Raw genomic sequence first — 21154 nt, forward strand, 5'->3', positions numbered from 1 at the left:
CTGCAACATGTCAGGACTGCAGTAGACAGATCCAGGTGTTCAGATGCCTAATACCAGACTTAAGTACCCAGATGTCCTTAGTCAGGACAAGAAAGCTTGTGCATCACATCAAGCAACACAGGAACTTTGCACAAGCAACTGACTCCTGTGCACTGCCCGTCGAGTGAATTAAACTCAAACAGTAGCTCTGAAATGCTGAATACATATTGGTAGAATATGTATTCAGCCTGTATACAGGCAGAAGGTAGAATGCAACACACAAAATCATAATACGCTGCTGTAGCAATAGGTAACACACCACAGGTAAGAGGTTTATGCAGCAACGACCTGTTGGTTAAAATGCTTACGTGCTGCTGAAGGATCAAAAAAGACCAGTACAATGCCAGTAATAGGATAGTCTCACTTCTGGCTTATCAATTCCAATCTAGCTTTAGACAGTGTAAATCTAAATTTAATCGGACAGCTGTTCAGGACCCTAAGAAACATCAATCAGTTCTGTTCCTAGTAAGCAGCTGTCTGTGTTCAAGAACCCACTGGAATGAAACACATTAGGGTCTCAAGGGAAGACTACAAATCCACTGCATGAGGGGACTTCTCGGAGAAGAAGTTTCCTGAGCGCTGCATGTGAGCTCGCAGCACCACCAACTCATACACTGCAACAGCATGTCAAATTAAGACTGCAGCTTGGCGGGCAGGGGGAACACTTCCTTTCCCTCCCTCCTTCCCCCCACAAACCCCTCCAAGCTAATCCTACTTGCTAAACAGGGCCTCAAGAGAGCTCAAGTAACTCTTCCAACTCTCCTTTAAGTATTTGGCATCTCTGTTACCTCTCTTTACCTTAAGAGGATAAAGAGGCTAAAGACTCCGCTGGTCAGCTATGCCTTTTGGCACAGTCCATACATTGCCCTCACACACTATGAAGGATCGATTAGCCTTTGATATTTCCAAGTTACCAGTTTCACTAGTTAGAGATTACAAGACACTGACACATCACAATATCAAACAAACAGAACACGGTGTAAAGTTATTTTTACACACTTAACTTTCCACTAAAATCTTGACCCAATTTATCTGTTACAGAAGTTGTGTATTGTAATGAAAAACAACATTTTATGAAGTAATTTAAGACATTGCCTACATGCATCACATTCCTCATGCACCGTAGCAGTCAGTATTAACCTCCCGGTGAGGCTACTGGCTAGCAAATGGGCAACTGGAATCTCTTTTCTCCCCACAGCTCGTACACACAAACTTGTCATTTAAAAATATACCCAGAGTTTTGCTCTGCTGATTAATGCCCACCCACCATCACGACAGCACAATCACGTATTTATGAACTAATGCGGCCTAACAAATTATCATCCCCACCCTTCCCCAAGCCCCCAGAATGAGGCATTATCTGGTCATAAGCAGCTTCTGTAACACAGGTGTTCCAAAATTTCTTACCAGTACATCTGTCAGATAATCTACACTGTAGTTCTCGCCATGCCTTCGTGCTTTGCCATTTACTGAAAGAGTATAGTTGTAGTACTTTGAATTTTTCTCCTGTGAAAAAGAAAAGTCATGTGCACATTTATACAAAGTAACATGTACATTCATTACTTGAAATAATCAAAATGAGCTGCCAACAAGCATTTGTCAAATAGCTTATAAGCATGTGTCACAAGGACACCGCAAGAATTCTCAGAACTGGTCTCCAACAACAAAACTTATTTTAGTGCTATTTCACATTGCCTTGGCTTTATAAGTCAGGCTTTTTCCCCAGGCACCTTAGTAGGAATAGCTTTTGTGAAAGCCAAGGATCTGATACACGATAGAGGAAAAAAGGGATGAAAATTTGCATTAAGTTGTTAGATGCTCTTTCATGACCAGCGAAGTTGTAATCCAACTCGTGTTCTAAAGCAACCCAAATTAAGTATTTTAAAAAAAAGAACAGCCACATACCAAAGCATACCAGAAACTCCATCCAGGAGGGACATGACCTACGCCCCCTGCATCCTCTGCTCCATACTGAAAAAAGACAGACCATGACTCACAGTTTCAATTATGATGAATAAAAGCTAGAAATTATGTTTCATATTCATGCGCTTTATTCAACACTAGTCAGAAACAGCATTAAGCCAAATTCAATTTCAGAAAAAACCAAATATATATGCATATAAACACATATGTACAGCCTGTTAGAGAACAGGGTTAAATAACTAGAAAGACAGTAGCTTGACATTCACCAATAAAATTTAAATTTTATTCCCTGTTCTACTCTGCACATGAAAATACGCAGAGATCCTGGAGAACATACAGTGCCCTATCAGGTAATGAGAGGTGATCACAACACGCATGCAACAAGACATTCTTATGCTTTGTGATAAACAGCTCACAAGATACTAAAGAAAATGTCGCATAGACCAACAGCTTCCATCATCCTCCCCCACGAGGGGGTGCGAACTTTAAGCAACGCTAGCCTCTTGTCACCTCAGTGCCAAATAATCTACAACAACTAGCCTTTAAGCCAGCAAAAAAAGGAAAGTAGCTGCTGAATCAGTGCCAAACTCAAAACAGAGGGTGCCTCAGAGCAACACAACGGGTTTTCTCAGGGCTGCCCTCTCCCATCTACATGGCTCGCCTAACTGCAGGGACAGGAGACTATGCTGAGTCAAGGGATGCTCAAAGGAAGCCAGATAAGTTTCCCTTCCCCTAGCTGCCTCGGTAACACCAGCAGAAATAAATTTGTGCCTGGTTATGAAAATTCATGTTCCATTATTCTATTATACCACCACCATTTTCCACCAAGAGATGCAAGGAAAATAATGCCATTAAGAACGCTAGAACTCATCTAGCTCCAAATACAATTCCATCACACAAGAGGAACTCCTGATCTTACAGCTTACCATAAACTACAACAAACCACAGCTTAGTCAGAAACAGAAAAAAACCTAAAAGCACACACATACACGTGATTCAATAATAAAATGTTGGGTAACCTCTGAAAAGAGCTCCAATAATACCTGTTCTCCCAATGAATTTGCCTCAGTGGACATTTAATATTTAAAATACCAGATTAACTGCTAAAAAGAAAATAGTCCTCTGATTCAAGGGGATATTATCAGTCAGGAATATTGAGAAAAAATTATTTTTTTCTTTAACATTATTCTAATATCGTGCCTGGTCTGGCACTGGCTTAATGGTGGTCTCCAATACCGCACGCCAATCATCTATCCATTTCCCCTATCATCATCTCTAACAATCAACACATCTGAACATACTAAAACAGCCTTTGGATTCCATCATCCTTTCAAAATTAACTTTTAAAAACATTCAGGAACCTACAGAACCTGATTTCAAACAAGTTAAGTTAAAGATTTGAACTTTGCATTGTATTTATCCCATCTCAGCAAAAAGAGCTCTTCATCCAAGTATCACCATTTTAAACATTTTGGGGACCCACCATCAGCTACAAATATAAAAATCTATGAATGTTTTAGAAAGGTGGACAAACGGAAATGAACTGCATCACAGTAAAAAAATAAGCACAAAATACCTCATTCAAATACTTTCCAGCAAAGAACGTTTGATAACCACACATAGTTTTGAGCACCGCTGGGAAGGTGTATGGTTCTTGAATCTTCTGCCATAACTTGCTGCTACAGTTTCCTTCCAGAGTGTTATTGACAACGTGATGATTATGTGGATATTTTCCTGTTAAAATGCTAGCTCGGCTGGGACAGCAAAGTGCACTGGGAACGTACTGGAAAGACAGGATGAAGAAATACAAGATCAACATTGTAAAACAATTTTTCCTCATAATTTATAGTTTTGAAGTATCAGCTAATAGGTTGATTAAAAAGCTGACCAACATCAAAGCATACTCCTTTTCAGACACAAAGAATTACATCCCAAGTATTTGCACTAGTGGAAAGCTGCACATGAAACTGGTTTTAGGTTTCTGCATCATATACCCTTCAACCCCATCCCTCCCATTACAGATTAGATGTAGTTCTCGCACAGTTTCTGCATCATATACCCTTCAACCCCATCCCTCCCATTACAGATTAGATGTAGTTCTCGCAAGCATCCATTAAAATACTGTTTACCAATTGATTCACTCCATTATTTTAGCCACCGCAATATACTAGAATATGAAAAGAGTGAAGTGGGTTTTCAGCACACACGAAGCTGGAAGTTTTAAGTAGCTTCTTTTAACGCTTCTCAGTTTGCAATCAAAATATTCAGATTACTCTGTTTTACTTTACTGCTTAAGGAACTTAGCACAAGTACTTTTAGGAAGTGAAACTTTCAGATTCTGAACGTAACCACAACATCACATAATCATTTTATGACCTAGAAATAGTTAAGAGATTGAATTTAAAAACCCCACACACATATGTACAGACTTCGTCAAACTATTACCAGTTCTGAGATTTTGAAATTACCCAAGATACAAACCACACAGGTGCACATACCTCAGAAGTTCAAAGAGCTAATGTAAACACTTACTGCATTTAGGAAGGTTATTCCCATCTGCGCAATGAGGGCATTCGTCTTCTTTAGGGGTGTCTGGAAGAAAGGGACCAAACCGAAGTCAGCTAGAAAGGTAAGGGCGCCGGGTAAAGCAGCGGAGTGGAAGCAGCTGTACAAGCAGCCGAGAGAGGGCCCGCCGCCACGGCTGCGAGCCACTGCCCGGGCAAGCCGCCCCCAGGGCCGCTGGCCGGGGCCTGCTGCGCCCGCGGCGCTGGCACAAGCCAGCCCCAGGCGGCACAAGCGCAGGGCGCTCCCGGGGACCGCCCGCAGCCGCGGAGGCCGCGCTCTAGGAGCCCCAGCCACGACCCGCTCGAGCCTCGCTGGCTTCCCAGAGACGCTCGCTCCCGCCGGGACGCCCTCCGCGACGCTCCCCTCAGCGGCCGCGGGCACCGCGGTCGCCCCCGGGCCACTCAGCCCAAGGCCGCGGAGAGAGGCTGGCCCCGGCCGCGGGCTGGGCCCCGGCAGCGCCGCTTGTCACCCCGGGCCTCCTCAGCGGCCGCGACGACCCCCGCCTCGCACCGGGCCCTCTCCACCCTCTGCCGGCTGCCCCCAGCCCGCAGCCGGGCTGCGCAAGCCCCCCCCTCGGCGAGGCCTCTCGCACCGCTCCCCACGCCCAGCCCCGCGCCTCCCGCTCCCCTGGCGGGCGGGCCCACGGCGGCGCCCCCCGGCCGGCGGGAGGCCGGCGGAGCGGCGGGGTTACCATGCCGCCCAGGCAGACGTCCTGGTCGTCGGTGAGGATGAGCACCACGTTGGGCCTCCGCGCCTGCCGGGCTGCCCCCGCCGGGCTCAGCACCAGCAGCGCGGCCAGCGCCAGCCCCCGGAGCGCGGCGGCGGGGGACATGGCGCGGCGGCGGGGACGGGCGGGCCGCCGGGGGGACGGGGACGGAGCTCGGAGCCGCTCGGCCCCGCGACGCGACCGGGCACAGCGCGGCCGAGAGCGGAGCCCCGAGCAGCAGCGCGCGGGCCCGCCCCGCCCCCGGCATATGACCCGCGAGAGCGGCGGGGGGGCGGCGTCACGTGGCCCGGGCGGCCGCCGCGGCCCCGCCCCCTCCGCCGCGGCCCCGCCCCTTGCCGGCGGCCGGGGCAGCGGTTGCGGCGGGGGCGGAGCGGGGCCGGTCCCTGCCAGCGCCCCGCCGCCCCGGGCACCGCGGCGGGCACGGCGCTCTGCTCCGTTTCTCGTCGGCTGTAACGCGCTGCGCTTTGCTACCCAATTCCCGACGTCAGTGAGCCGCCGCTGCCAAGCTGCCCCGTCAGTCCTTGCAGCGCTGAGGCGGGCCGGGGGGAGGAGGCTGCAGGGGCTGCGGGCGGCCCCGCCAGAGCCCGGGGGCAGCCGCTCCGCTGGCCGTCCAAACCCTGCCGTCCGCTCGGGGGTTTGTGTCGTTTTACGGTGCCTTACAGCAGCGCAGCTACGGCCTCGCGGTGGCGTCACGGAAGTTATGCCCTACGTTCCCTCACGCCTTCGTCTCGGCCTCCCGAGGAGGAGGCGCAGAGAACCAGCCCGCCGCTCGGTTCCCGGGAGCGGGACAGACAGCAGGACGGGGGTGACCCTCGGGGCAGCCGCACCGCGCCGGGGACCGGCCCCGGAGGCCACCGCGGCGAGGCGAGGGGCGAGGCGCGGCCGCCCTCCCCGCCCCCGGGCAGGTGTAGCGCCCCCCCGCCCGCCTCTACCGCGGGGCGGGAGTCGAGGCGGGCGCGGGGGGAGCGCCCCGCCGGCCCGGCCGTCCCGCCCCCTTGCCCTGCCCGCCCCCCCCGCGCCTCGCTGTGGAACGGGCCGAGCCCGGAACTCGGCGCCGCCGGCGGGGAGGCCGCGCTGCCGGCGGCTGGGCACGATGGAGGCGGGGGAGCCCGGCCCGGGCGGCAGGGCGGGCAGCAGCGCCGACAGCCTGGCCGAGGAAGAAGAGGAGGACGAGGAGGAGGAGGAGGGTCCCGGCAGCGGCCGGTCCAGCCGCACCTCGTCGCTGGTGAGCGGGCTGCTCACCGAGCTCTACAGCGCCGCCGAGGCGGCCGCCCCCTCGGGCAGCGCCCGCTCCCGCGCCCTCCGGGAGCTGCAGCAGCGGCCGAGCCAGGTCAAGTACCTGCGGCTGAAAGGTACAGCCTGCCCCCGCCTGCCCCCGCCTGCCCTGCCCTGCCCTGCCCTGCCCTGCCCTGCCCTGCCCGCTGCCGCCGCTCCGCCGCGGCTGGGAGCTGCCCCTGCCGCTCGGCTTTCCTCCTCCGTGCCGCAGAAGTGGCGGCCCCCGCTCTCCCGCGTCCTTGCCTACGGGCACCTACACGCACGCGTATGCGTGTGTGTACACACCCCCCCCTTCGTTTGTTCTCGCAGCCTTTAAGCGTGGCCGTCTCCCCCAGAAGCTTCCCGTGCACAGTCAGCCGCTAAACCACGGCCTCGTGTGCCCCCCCTTCCTCCTTCGGTTTAGGTGCAGCGGGAGCACCTGCTGCTAGGGTTTCTGCGACAGATTGCACAAGCCTTTGTGCTTCTGTAAGCTCACTGCTTTTCTTCGTTTACTGTCATGAATCAATGAGCAGTTTTCTTCCTTTTTTTTTTTTAAGCTCAGTCCCTTTTTTCTTAAGCTGGAAGAGATGCTACACATACTGTGTCATAAGAGGTAGTTGGGTTTTTTCAGGTCCTTTTAGGTCTAGTGGACTTAAACTAAGCTTGACAGCTGTAAAGCTTATTTGCAGGTAAGCATGTCTTCCAGGGGGAAAACAAAATAGATGTAATAAAAAAAAGGTAAATGCAATAATCAACTAACCAAAATCTGAAACTGTCAAAGAATTCTTATGAAGGCCAAGTAGCCGTGACACTGCACGTTTGTGAAAGAATGAGACTCGCAACTCCAAGTTGACCCGATGAGGAGGGCCTCTTGTCTCCTGGTGTTAAATCATTGACAAGGATAAAAAGCAAGGGGTGAATAAACGTGCCTGTTTTTCAGACCTGTGCAAACAGGTTTCTGCTTCCGTGTTTGGCTTGTAAGTGAGGTGATATGCCATCTGATGTTACAGGACGTAGCTCAAGTTCTTCTGTGTGTCCTGTGGCAACCTGGGACTCAACAAGAAATTTGCTTCTTCAGGAATCTATTTTGTAGAATTTAAACTCATTAATTTTGCTGCAAAGTTAATTGTTTTTACAGGGATGGCTAACTGGCATGAGCAGGAAAGAATAAAATTCAGCTCACTACTTTTGTGGTGACTGTACAAGTCAGTAGGAATACAACTTAATTTTTTTGCTCTCAAAATGCGTAGATGTGGTTTTAAATCACCTTGCCTGGTACCAGTGATTGGGAGTGCCAGCTGAGCAGCAGGTGCTGAAACAGGGTAGAAACTACAAAATCCAGGACTGTTTTACCAGTGGCTCTCCTCCTTCACAGTCATTCCTTGCTTTTTACTATCCCATGATTGACTGTCATTTCAGGCTAATTTGTCCGTTTCTTTAAGCTCTCCAGAATTATTGAAAAAGTTTTGCCCTATGAGCTGAGCTGTTTGCCATCCCACTAATAGTAGATTTTCCTGGATGCATAAATATTTTTCTCATTGGATGAGGTTACCGAAGTATGGATTTTTTTGATTGATTTTTCTTCCAGCATCAGGGAGGCATGGTTGGATTGAAAGTGATAGGATTTGAAAACTTAGCCGCAGGGAACAGAAAGCAGTTTAGATGCTGGTGGCAAGCTGTACCAGGCTATTACAGGGAAGAGCTGAAGAGGTCAGCGTCTAATAGGCAAGACCCAGGCTTTTGCTGGTGGGGTGTGCCTCTGACAGCCGTGCAGAGGACTCAAAAAAAAATTTAATGGACTTAAGACATCTGCCCAACAACTCCCTTTTCTCCTGGACCTGAAGTTCGCCACATGAAAGGACAACAGGAATATTAGACATAAGCTGAGACATTTTGGTGAGCTAAGGGGATCTGGTGGCACTGTGACTGACCAGTGGAAATAGCTGAGGCCATGACTGAAGACACCTTGTTTGCGTCTTAGTGGAAAGAGTTTCCCCTTTAGAGCTCATCCTGTAGTTGCATTCCTAGCTTTGCAGGCAGCTTCCTGAACATGTTCCTCTGTCTGTTATCATTTGCTTATTCCCCATGCACATTTTCCACAGGCAGCTTCTGGAAGGTACTTGTATTTAAAATACATCCCCTGGTTGCCCTACTATAGGTACATTCTGGCTACATCTGTCCTGATGTTTCCAATTTATAATTATTATATATTTACTATATATAATCATTGTATACATTATTACATATTATTTAGTATAATTATTAAGATTCATACACTGCAATAAGTTGAAGTACGTTAGTTTAAAAGAAAATTAAAGACTTCGGCTCAGATCCTGAAAATGTTTATAATTGGGAATTGTCCCAGTCAATAGAACTTGTAATTTATAGGAAGTTTGTATACGTAAATGTTCGTGGGGCGAGTCACTTTGCATGTCAACTACAGTAAGCTGTTTATGATTATTTTGACCTGGATTGAAGTTATTTTTTCTGCTTATTGGCAGATGTCGATGAATTAACAGCTATAAAACGAGAACTGAATTACAGAATTTCTGTTCAATCAGCGAAGTTGCTTCGTCTTCTGAAGCAGAAAGACAGGCTTGTGCATAAAGTCCAGAAGAACTGCGATATTGTCACAGCTTGTTTACAGGCGGTTTCCCAGAAACGACGTAAGTACTTTAAGCACTTTCCGCGTACGCGTGTACCAGTGCAAGTAGTTTATTTCATTGATGTGGGCAGTATTTCAATTAAGCCCTTGCGCTTGATTTAAAGTCAAGAGGCCAGGCTATGCTATTCCTTAGATATGACTGGCTTCCAGTGATGTCGGTGGCACCTGGGAACAGGCAAAGTTCAACTAGCTCAGTTAGGTGTGCCGCCGTAGCCTCAGCTGTGTGTATTGGTGCGGCACCCTTACCGCAGATTGTCTGCCAGGCTTTTTCAGCTTTAATTCATAGAAAGTCCGAGTTGAATTTTTTTGGTGTGCATGCTGTGTTTTACTGTGTGCTTTCATATGGGAGATGCTAGAAGTGGAAATTCTCACTGGAAACTGTAGACAGCCTATGCAACTGTCTTCCCAGAGCATTGTTAGTAGTGCATAACTCCTTTCTACTGAGGTGATTTAAGATGAGGAGTATTAGTAAAAACAAACCCACTTTCCTCAAGCCTCTTTATCAACACCTGTGTTTTTGGGGTTTCAGAGGGAATGTTTAGCCTCTTTAATTGTTTAGCCTTTTCTTCCAGCACAGTGAAACCTTTTTATTTGACTTGGCAAAGTGTCGTCTAAAGATAGGCTGAAGTGCTTTTGTTAGTTCTGCTAAAGTGAAACTGCACATAATGTCGTATGTAAAAATAAACGGAAATTATACCTTTAGAAAGGACATGTGAAAATAACCTAATGTTCCCTGTCTTATTTTTTCATTAACATGCAGCGTGACAGGTACAGAAATGTTCAGGTACAGTAAAAAAAGCATGGTCTTTTCACAAAAATGCCTGTAGGAGCTTTGAGGTGCATGTGAAAATTTTATTAAAAGAATCTTACTGTAGTGGCATGTGCTAATGTAGTTTAGTTAAGGGTTTGTCTATTACTGTGAAACTTAAATTTTTAAGCATTTAAAAGTGTTCCTTTGTTTTACTTAAACCTAGCATGAAAGTTCTTGGCTGTCACGCACTGCATAGGCGTATTTCTTCTTCTCACCTACTCTTTTTCTTTCTCAAGATCAGCTTGAATTGAGTACTTGGTGCCGTTAACACTTAAGCATATACCGTGGTCTCCTTTTAAATGAGACTACTTGAATTTTGCATGTGTTTAAGTATTTAGAGGATTTGACTATAAATTCTGAAGGTCTGAGCATCCCGACCTCTTTTGTTAGGTAAAACCTATTGACTGAAAGGGATATGGGATTTCATCCTAAATACGAATGTGTTTTTACAAATTTCAGGTACCATTTTATACTTAAATTTATGAACTAAATTTAAAATAATGCGTGAAGTAAAGTAATTTATGAAATTTTGAAGTAATGCGGTTTATTGCCTAATAACCATGCATGTGCATGCCGGTTTTTGAAGACTATGTGTAGGTTTGTATATTACATCTCTTTAAGTCAGATGTTTTTATTATTAATATAGCATATTTACCTAGTGTTAATTTTCAGCTTGTATCTCTGAAAATCCAGATGTATGTATTCCAGGGCACCTAAAACTTAGTTATTTCTTGCTTTAAGATCTAATCCAAAACCACTGGGATTTGTTGAATGACTCCTGATAACTTCAGTTGCTTTGGAATAGATTGAGACTGTGGTTTTATTGCTCCATATAAATGTATTAGCACTATACAGAGAATGCAGGAATAAGCTTTTGCCCTAGGATGTACAGCTTTAAATTTCCTGGTAATCGTGCCTTTGAGGCAATGTTTGATCAACAGCTGTCCAAAGGCAGGCAGAACTGGTCGTCTTCCCTCCAACCGTTTATTCTTGCCTTTGTACTGTTTCCTGTGTAGTGGTAGTAGGAACTCCTGTGTGGGATATAATGAATCAAATTGGAGAGCCGATCCAGTAAGGTAATTCCTTTTTTTCCCTGTTTCCAGTTTCTGCAGGGGGTGGTAGAAGCAGGTGCGCAGGAGAAGGTGATTGCTTAGAGTAGCTTGAGGAGTGCAGCTGATGAGTTAAGTCCTAAAGTCTCAGCAAAACTATTATGCTAACAGGGGAAAGATCTGTTTCCTCTTCTTTTAACTTCTAAAAAAGAACAGTTGATGTGATGGAACATTAACAAATGCACACCTCCCCCTCTGCCCCAAAATGTAGGAGAGTTTTTCTGCTCACTAAAGCCTTTGGAAACTAGATTTTCTGTAGACTACCCTCTCATTTTTAAATATTCCAAACATTATTATTAATTTGTAGAAGTTTTCATTGTTCCATGTTTTTCTGATGAAAGTATATCCTTTCAGTATAATGTTATGTGCCATAAAGCTTTATAACGTGCTTTCGTGTACAGCATTAACATTTTGATATCCTGTAGTACTACAATCTTTGTCAAGTAAGTATGGAGAAGTTGTTAAAAAATTTTTCCTTTTAAAGTATGTTTTTTTTAGTGGCAAATAAAAATTTCTTGGAGTTGTGTTATCATTAATTCTAACATCTCAAAATATAAGTAATTTTTTATACTGTTGTCACACTGGAAATTTTTTTCCTCCCATATATAGTGAAATCTCTATGTAGAGGTAGAACTCTAGTTTTAAATTAACCTTAAGTTCACCTTCAGATGTTTGAATGCTACCTTTAAGCAATCTGTACAGACCAATTGCAAACAAATACTGTTTCGGGAAAAAATGGAAATTCTGTCTTGATGGTTAATTCTGGCTTTGTCAGACCCTTTTTGAATACTTTCTGACGAATTCATTCCTAGTGGTAACTTCAGTTAGTTAGGAAATCACAGGGCTGATAAATTTGATCCCTTATTTTCTGATGAAATGATTATCATGCTTTAGTCTGCTTCTACAGAGGAAAAACAGGCACTGTTTAAAAAACTGTATGCTTAAAACTGTGTGTGTTGAGCATCTGCAAGTGTTGCAGACCACACAGGGAGCCATCCACGGGTCAGTTTTTGACCTGTGCTGGCTCTTGGTCTCTGCGCAATGCACAGAAGAGGCACGGCTCTCTGGCAGCTGTGGAAGCCCGTGTCTGGCTTGCTTGTGCTTCAATACCCAGCACAGCGCCTGCAGCATTGGAATTGCTGAATGGAAAGAGTAAACGTGGAGGAACAAACGGGCACCAGGGACGACTGCATAACTTACTGTGTTTTTCATAATGCTATTGACCCTTATCCTTGGTAGGTGATGGTTGTTTTGCATACAAATAGGTATTACCATAGAAAACAAAATTCACTGCAGAGTGAAACGCATTTTGGTCAGAAGCATGAATGGTTGTGGCTCTGTTGAGGGAGGACAAATTGTTCTGTTGGATACCTGCTAAAAGCAGTACAATGTGCTGTACTTGTCATTTGTAAGATATATGACTGACCAGTTTCATTTTAATAACACTTTTTAATCCAAATTTAAACACAATACTTCAGTGAAGAAAAGCACTAAGAGAGTAATCACAGTGATGGCCTGATGGCAAACATGGCTTCTGGGCACACATTTCTCTTACTTTTGTGATTTTTTTGACTTATTTGGAGTAAAAAGATATAAGTTTGTTCTGTAGCATTGCGAACTATTTCAAATCCATCTTAGAAAGCAGAGTGCTTTATGCACGTAATTATATCATTTGAGAAAAGCAGAATTCAGTAAAATATAAATCAAGGTTTTGCAGCTATCATCTAAAGAATATGCAAAAGACATCTCATTCTTTTCTCTCTTCCTGTATTTTATGTAGTGACAGCTTGCTTGTATTACTGAATGTATTTTGACTGATCAAATTGTAGACCAGAAGTTCCTTCAATCACAAATTTTGATTGCCTGTCATTTTAATTAAAAAAAAATGCATTTATTATCTATAAATTATTTATAAGTAAAATCATCCAGCTCAAGTGTAACTCAGTCTTGCTGGAGGCAAGCAGGAATGCTTAAATCTGATTCAATATAAAATAACAAATTATATTAACAGAAAGTTCATTAATAGTCTCTTGTATTTTTAATGGAGAAATAATTTTAGTAGAAAATTTCACAAAGAGACCATTAATTTGGTGCTAAGTAGCTATGGTGCTATGTACCTATAATAACTTTAAATGGGTCTCATGCTGTGTTCAGAAAGACCCTTAGTATTCTCTGTTTTAATACTTGTTTAGAAACTAAGATTAAAGATAAGTATTATTCTTCTGCTATTTCAGCATTGGCTCCTGTGTAGAATTCTCAAGGATGACAATAAACATTAGCTGTCTAGTTTTTCTCTTCCTCCTCCTGGTTTGAGTTCATGCAGAGCCAGTAGAGGGAGACAGAATATTTTATTTCATGCAGAGATAGAGGTGTATATCTGGTTTTTGTAGGTTGGTGGCTTTCATATTGTTTCCTTAAACATGGAGGGAGGTGCTTTACAAATGTGGTCAGGCAATAATTGGATTAAAAGATTTGAAGTCAGGCACAGGTTGTCAAATAAACGTTGTTTGCAAAGGAAGTATTAGGTTCCGTATGTGAAGCAGTTGAAAAATGGTAACAAATGGCTTCTTAATTATAACTGAGATCATTAATTCCCACGTGGCTGTGGAGGTTATTCAGAAGCTCCTGATCGAGTGAGCTGAATGTTTTGGAGTCTACCTACAGAGGTTTATGTGTTCAGAGGTTTATGTATGTACTTATTAGCAATACTTGTGATTTCTTTGAGTGCATCTTAACTGGATAGAAAGCCAACACAAACTGGCATCGTCTCGGCACAGAGAGGTACCCTGCGTGTTCCCAGGGGATGGACAGAGTTTCCTGGTAGAAGAATGGGCTATGAAGTCTCCTCAACTTCTGAGAAGGTGTTAACTCTCTCTGTAGCATCAACTCTCCTCACAGGGTATGGAACTCAGAGGAAACTGAGAAAGCCCTGCTTGATCTGTAGTTGTATGAGTTGGTTAGGAGAGGACTGGGCAAGGTCACCATCATCGGGTGTCTGTGGATAAGTGCAACTTAGATATGCAAAAGTACTCATACATCTAGATTAAACTTCTGTTTTCTCTCTCCTTGCTCCATCCCTCCAATTTCTCTTTAGCCTCAGTCCTGCTGTATCTGTGTGTCCTGTCCCATCTTCCGCTTTTTTTTCCCCTTCCTAACTCGTTATTAGCTTTTCTCACTCGGTCCCAGTCTTTAAATATTGGGCTTCTCAGCCTTGTTCCATTTTTCCTCTCCCTACGTCTTGTCTACCCTGCAGTGTCTACCACTGGCTCTCGGTCAGACTACTCGCCGTCTTTGAGTTTTCCTCACATTGTTCCTTGGTCTCTTTCATACGTTCTTCCTTGTCTTTTTCCAGCATGCACTAATTATCTGCTCACCTGCTTCCTCCATCCCTCCTCTTCCCTCAACATTTGTTATACAACGAAGGCCGACCTTCACAAATTTTTGTTCATAGGATGAAAGTTTGATTAAAGGTGTAAGAACAGCTTTAATACAATATACTGTGGACTGTTAACACAGCTAATATTGATCTGATTGTCACCCTGGATCAGATGTCTCATAACATGGGACAAGCACTTGTGTACGTGCAGAATAATTCATGCAGGTCAAATAATGCATGTGGCTTATCTGTCTTTTCCCACTCGCTTCCCAGTAGTTTGATGTACTCTTGCAGTTGTATAAATATGCTTTAGCCTGGAACACCTCAATTGCTGTGGTTTTTTTTTTTTTCTTTCTCCATGAAGAATTCAGTTACTCAGTGAATGCTGCTACTGTGGCAATTTTGCCCTACCCGCCACCCCCCCCCCCCCCCCCCAGATCTCCACTGTTATAAATTAGGGGCCAAATTTTAAGCTTATATTTGCTTTTCATGTTCCTCACTTTAACATCTGAAATATATATTAGAGGAGAATGTTCTGTATTAAAAATATTAATGTCTGTGCAATGTCCAGTGCTGCATTTGCAATTAAAAGAGAGATTATCATGTAGTTGCTGTGTTCATCTCCAACTCTAATTTAGATTTTTCAAGTGGATGTGAAACAGGTCATTCATTTAGAAAACCATGTCTCATTTTCAAGGTCTTGGTCTAATACATTTTAAATTTAACTCAGTAGCTCTGAGGTTTGAAACCAGATGAATCTGCTTCAGTAACTTTTTATAGCAATAACTATTTAATTGATCTATCAAAAGTACATTCCTCCTTTGATGCAGTTAAAATAGGAGGTTCACTTCTTATGGAGTCTGATTTCATGTGAGTCATCCTCAAATGACTCAATTGGCTGCGTGTTTCAGTTCAGTAGCTTTCCTATTACCTCATCGGTATTTGTGTGCTTGGCTACATTACTAGTCTCTACCCTTCGTGGGTGCTAATGAATTTGATCCTTTAAATTGATGCTGTGGCTTTTTGAAATGCATACCTAAGAAATGTTGCTTGTGGCTACTTCTTTTTTTTCTTAATGAATTGCTCTTAATTTAGTGCTACCTGATCTTTTGTCCTTTGAAGCCTTTTGGTGGAGAAAGGGAAATGGAATGAAACAGAATCATGAGCTTGGAAAATGTGATAGTCATCTTAAGTTGTTTGTTTAAACCGTTGCCAAAGGTAGGCTGAATTTGCTTTGCAGTCAGTTGCCTACTTGTAGCAATACATGCGTACAGAAATAGAATATTGCTATTGATTTTTAATTATTGCTATTTTCATCAAACTGTTAGTTACGCTGCGTAGAGTGAAGGCTTTCTCTGTTACTTATGAGTCAAGATGTGGAGGTGGGCTGAGGATTGGTTAGCAAGGATTTTGTAATCCGTTCTTTGTCCTGTGCTGGTTTGCAAGGAGTGAAGTAATGGGACAGTTAGGAAAGGAGAGAACCTGTATTTAGGGATGCCAGAGCTTGGCTCAGTGGGGATGGTAGCTGAGCGCTTGGTCCGTAAGCTGCATTTGGCCACTGGCAGCAGTTCTTTTGATCTGGATGGTGAAGTTCGCCAGCCAGTCCCTTGGGTGTGGGTTGTGCACGAGGAAAAATGACTGTAGATGTAAGCGTATTCTTAACTGACTTGTTCACTGTTATCCAGCATTATTAATAAATTGTGTGATGCTTAAAAATATTACTGGAGAACCCTTCGAAAGAGTCACCTGTAGTGGTGAATACAAAATTAAATGCCGTTTGATTATCGTATTTCATTCAGCTTCAGCCAGCCAAGATTCTGGGAAATCTGAAAGCTTATTCCATTGCAGTGGAAGCCGGGACTGAGAAGGATTACTTGCCTTTTAACACTAGGCTTGGAGGAGAAGGGCTGCAAACAGCATCATTCATTGTGGTGCACCAGGTCATGGAGAAATGTTTCAATGAGTGGGTGTGTGTCATGTTTAGTATTTGCTAAGGTAAATTAGATTGTGTATTCTGGATATCTGTTAGTGAGTCTGGGAGAAAGAAGAGAAAAGTGAGTGTTATCAGGCATAATACTAGGAGTGTGGAACACTGATCAAGATGATGCAAGGGCAACGATTTTTGTTTTTAAATGCCATTGGGATTTTGCTATCACAGTATTTTATGCAGTTTTGGAAGTTACCCACATGAAGAGTGTCCTCTCTGTGTTAAAGGCTGACAACTAGTCACTAACTGAATAATCCTGGGGAGTTTTCAGGCAGTGAATTCCATGGTTACTTTCTTTTGATGAGAATATGATCTTGGAACTGGTCTTTGAGCAGCGCAGCCAGGGTGCTGAGACTCAGGGAAGCAGTGTGAGGGGAAGCAGTTTAACAGATCAGCAAGTCAGTAAAATTTTGGTACAGCACTGTGCTGCTCCAGTGTCTCTTATGGGATATTCTTCTAGAGAACTATCAACTAAGGTCCCAGACTTAAAGTGTAATTGTGCTGCTGATGGGAGGTGCACACAGAGAATGGATCTTGCAGGTAATGACTTTTGACATCTTTGATGAGCAGTAGCGTTGGTAAGCCCTACAGGGAGATATCACCCCACTTCATTGTCTCCAGCCAGCTCTTCAGGATGATCTGTGCTAGCCCCAGAAAGCTGACTGGTGTGTGAGTCCATAGAAGACACTGGCTGGCTAATTCCAAATACTTCAGCTGACTGCCATCTTCTCTTACTGCTGTTCTTTTGTGGTCTGTGTCGTTGCAGAATATCAAATTCAAAAGATGGCAAGAACTAGTGCTTAGAGCAGTACAGAACCTGGAATCCTCACTCTGAGGGGAATTCTGCTTTAAGAATACAGCAACAAAAATATCTTGTTCCAGCGTGAAGTAAAACACCCACTCACAAAAGTCAATTGCTTATGAAGCAAAATTCTGAAAGCTTACATTTTGAACTAAAATCCTTTGTTCAGATGTTGACACCTCACCCTTTTTCATTTCATGTTATGTAACGAGCCATTTTCAAGTAAGATGTTAAAATGTTTAGTCTTAAAAAGAGTCAAAATTGTGCTTTTAGCATTTGGAAGTATGTTTTCATCAAAGATGACATTCTGCTGTGAAGGACTTTGCTCTCCACAAGCTGGTATTTTACGACAGAGCTTGCCATTGAAGTGGTTCCAGCTGACTTTGTTACTGGAGATCTTACTGGGAACACTCAGCCAGCCATCTCTGCAGCTCACTCCCTGGCTGCTCAATGCTGGGATTGCCAGGCTGGTTTAGGGAGCTGAGGAGCCGGCATGTGTTCCTGAGCCATATGTTTTCCTTCTGCCTCTTTAGGGACTATATGAATCCTTAATTTTCTGTGTCACATACTTCATACTATGCTTCTCTGTCCCCAGCTCTCACTACTGAAGTGTCTTGCATCCATTGAAAATACCTCCCTGCCCCATCCCAACAAATGCCATCTCATGTTCAGCATTGGCTAAAACTTGCACAGTTCTTGAAAATGGCTTTTATCATGGACTCCTTCAGCTACATTCTTCAGGATTTACCAAAGCAAACTGACTTGGCGGCTGCTTTGACTGGTGGCAGGATCCAGGGGTAGGATTGCTTTTGTTACAAACCTGGGAGTCTGATCAGGGTCTACGTGCTTACAGTTTCAAGCGACACCGGGCAGTGCTCAATATCAGCAGGTGGTATAAGAATATACCCGACTGCCACATTTTTCTTTTAATATCATTCCACTGCTAATCCTGGAAATTGGCTGCATTCAGAGCTGGGATCGCTGCTGCTGGTAAATTCCTGGGGTCAGTGTGGAGCCTGCTGATAACGAGATCATTACCTCCTTGAGGGAGGTCCTACCTCCTGGCTCGCTGCTGCTGCTCATTTCCCAGTTCAGTGAGCTGCTGTCTCTGGAGGGGTGGGATTTTCCTGGGAAAGGGAGATGCCAGGGATTCAGAGCCAGGTGGGAGCTGAGCAAAATGATCAGGTGAACTCAAGCATTTGCCTCTGAGAGGAGAGAGGCTTCAGCTGCCTGTTGTCTTCTGCCTGTTGAGCCCTGAATATGCCTCACACAGAAGCCGGGAGCCGTGGATCAGCCGATTGATGGCATGTTCTGCCAGGCAGGTGGCTGCCAAGTGCAGCAACTTACTGTTTGGGAGACAGCAGGCCTTCACCTAAAGGAGTGTGATGGGACCTGGGAGACCCTGGTCAACCAGCTGTGGTGGCCCAACTTGTGGGCCCTGCCAAATTCAGAGCCATACCCCTACATCCTTCCTTCTCCCCCCACTTTGATTACTTGTCCTGGACAATGGCAGACATCTGGGGGTGAGGGTGAAAGGGGGCTAAATTGACCTTCCTAAAGCATGTCACCTAGCCATGTTCTGTAGTTGGTCTCTGCTGCTGAGGTGAAAGGGGCACCTGAGGTGGTGAGAGCATCAACCGCTGCTTATCTAACTACAACTAATTTAGTCCCCTTCACCGCCCCCAAATAGTTCTACAATATTTTTTATGTTATGTAGAAACTTGATGGGATAGTAACAGCTGAATGTGGTTACAATATAAAAAACCGCTCTTGCGGAATAAATACTTCATTGCTTATCATGGATCTGAACAGTAAATTCAGTGAATCCTTCTGTAAGCGGTAATCTGGCTGCTGATTCTAGACCCAGTTTGCAACAACAAAATGCAGATTGTTCTGGTATATGAATGTATAGATTGCAGAATCACTGCCAGATTCTTGTCCTGCAACATTTGGTATAGGATGTTGTAAATATTGTTTGTCAGTGTGCTAGCAGCTGTGACAACAGGAAAGTGGTTTGAGTTAGTGTTACACCTGAGATTGTGTTTGTTTTGGGTATGCATACAACTCAGAGGTTGAGTGCTTGCCGCCTTTTCCATATTCTTCCATATAACTGTGATCCTGTTGCTGTTGGAAAGTGGTAGCTGAGCTCACAGGATTAGTTTTGTGATGTATGTAGAGTTTTGAGTACACTGAATTACACTTTTCACAAGCGCTGTGCCATGAAAAGTTGATATATTGGATAGTACTTGTTACCTAAAATACTTCCTGAGTATTAGAAACAGGGATTAATGTGATAGATTATTGTGTGTGGGTTTTTTTTGGATTACTTATCAAGTAATACTTGTAGTTACTTATATACTAATTTGCCTGAGCAAAGTGGTTCTCAAACCAGTGATATCTTATTTCTCTAGTACTGCAGTAACTTTGGAAGGTGGGATTTGATCAGCTCAAACCGAGGAGGCATGCAGTCACCCGAAGGAAGGATGCTGCTGTTTGCTGACAACAGCAGCAGTCAGAACAGCCTGTTCTCCATCTACAGTCCCCATCAGTCAGTCAGTCATGACATCAGAAATAACTGTCAGACACCACTCTTCCCTCTGCTCATTTGCAGCTATTCAGATGGATACCTGTTCAGTGGTAAAGTGATTAGTCTAATAGTTCCCTGAAAAACTGGAAGAGCAAGGCTTTTATTTAGTCGCCCTGGGATTATTGTGGTGAAATGAGGCGAGGTGCTAATTTCCGCATAGGTTGAGGAAGAGTGTGAAACTGAGCTCATCCTGCTCCAGCCCCATGTGTCTGCCTGGGGCAGGGCGAGCGTCAGTCAGGAAGGGAGGAGTGGGGTGGACAGCCCAGCAGAGCAAAGGGTTCAGCCCGCAGGTCTGTGTGCGAAAGTACTCATGCGCTTTGCTGCGAGGCACTGTCAGCATCCAGGCTATAACCTAGAAATTCATTGCGTTAAGTGGGAATTTGCGAGGAAGCTGGCTGTACAGCTGGTGCTGCCAAAGGCCATGTGCGAAGGAGTGATGCGCGCGGAGTGCACGTGAGTGCATTTGTATTTCACAAATCCTTTAGACACTTCTGAACCGATGACAGATCCTGCTCCGATTCCTGCAGGTAGTGAAAAGCCATGGAAAAGCCATGGCATCTATGGCAAATGTTGGACTATCAAGATGTAAGGGTTTATTTGTGTGTGTAAACTCACAGCAGGTGTGGCTGTGTGAGCTGCATAACTATAATACCATGTCATTGCAATCTTTAATCTTTCTCTGACAAGCTTTTGGATGTGGAAACAGCCTGAGAGGAAAAAGTTGTGCAATTAGATCGTATGCATAGTCTTTCACACTTAGCACTACCTCCTCCTCTTTTATTATTCTGGGGATTACACTTCAGCACAAGTAACTGTGGTGTTATTTTTCCTAATGAAATGCCTTTTTTTTTTTTTTTTAAGTTTCTTCCCCACACCATTGTGAACTTGTAGGAGGGTTAATGGGGCTTCACTGAAAATGCCCAACAGAGTACATGGCCTTGAAGTAACACAGATGCATTTTATCTCTGAATATGGCACACACTAAACAATCTTTGGCTGAGTTAGTCTTTGAAGAAGAGATTTCCTGGATACTGAAGATCAAATGGAAGATAACAGCTGCTTGGGATAATTAGTGCTAGGAATAGACTCATTTATGGAGCATCAGGCAGTGCTAGCAGCTATGTTTCTGCAGCTTTGTGAGATAAGCTTGACATTTAAAAACAAGATGCTAGAAAAGCGGGCTGTGAACTTAGTCTGTTTGGATCAATAGTCCTGCTTATAATTCTGTGCTGGAGCAGCTCTGGAGGAAGAGTTGAATGAGAACCTCAGCTTTTAAAATGCTTTTCTCCTTGAAGCTGTTAATAACCTG

At 44.6% G+C, this 21154-nt stretch overlaps 2 protein-coding genes across 5 annotated transcripts in view; one reads left to right on the top strand and one right to left on the bottom strand.

Annotated features, from left to right (window-relative positions):
* Positions 1 to 5491, bottom strand: part of GNS (glucosamine (N-acetyl)-6-sulfatase) — a 21640-nt gene extending 16149 nt beyond the window's left edge. Inside the window, exons 1-5 of the mRNA XM_087763901.1 lie at positions 5219 to 5491; positions 4495 to 4554; positions 3539 to 3745; positions 1945 to 2010; positions 1447 to 1545 (exon numbers count right to left, since the gene is read on the bottom strand). Of these exons, the coding sequence (XP_087620027.1) occupies positions 1447 to 1545; positions 1945 to 2010; positions 3539 to 3745; positions 4495 to 4554; positions 5219 to 5359 (573 nt within the window). The 5' untranslated portion in view covers positions 5360 to 5491. The remainder of the gene's footprint in view (positions 1 to 1446; positions 1546 to 1944; positions 2011 to 3538; positions 3746 to 4494; positions 4555 to 5218) is intronic.
* Positions 5492 to 5582: 91 nt separating this feature from the next.
* Positions 5583 to 21154, top strand: part of TBC1D30 (TBC1 domain family member 30) — a 57958-nt gene continuing 42386 nt past the window's right edge. For 2 of the 4 annotated variants that reach the window (XM_087763895.1, XM_087763897.1), the window contains exons 1-2: positions 5583 to 6606; positions 9010 to 9174. In XM_087763895.1, coding sequence (XP_087620021.1) covers positions 5955 to 6606; positions 9010 to 9174 — 817 coding nt within the window. In that variant the 5' untranslated portion in view covers positions 5583 to 5954. The remainder of the gene's footprint in view (positions 6607 to 9009; positions 9175 to 21154) is intronic. The other 2 variants (XM_087763893.1, XM_087763896.1) reach the window with 1 other exon arrangement.

This window comes from Nipponia nippon, unplaced genomic scaffold (assembly GCF_047370975.1).
Source record: "Nipponia nippon isolate SJK-2023a ecotype South Korea unplaced genomic scaffold, ASM4737097v1 scaffold_3, whole genome shotgun sequence".
NCBI classification, from domain to species: Eukaryota; Metazoa; Chordata; class Aves; order Pelecaniformes; family Threskiornithidae; genus Nipponia; species Nipponia nippon.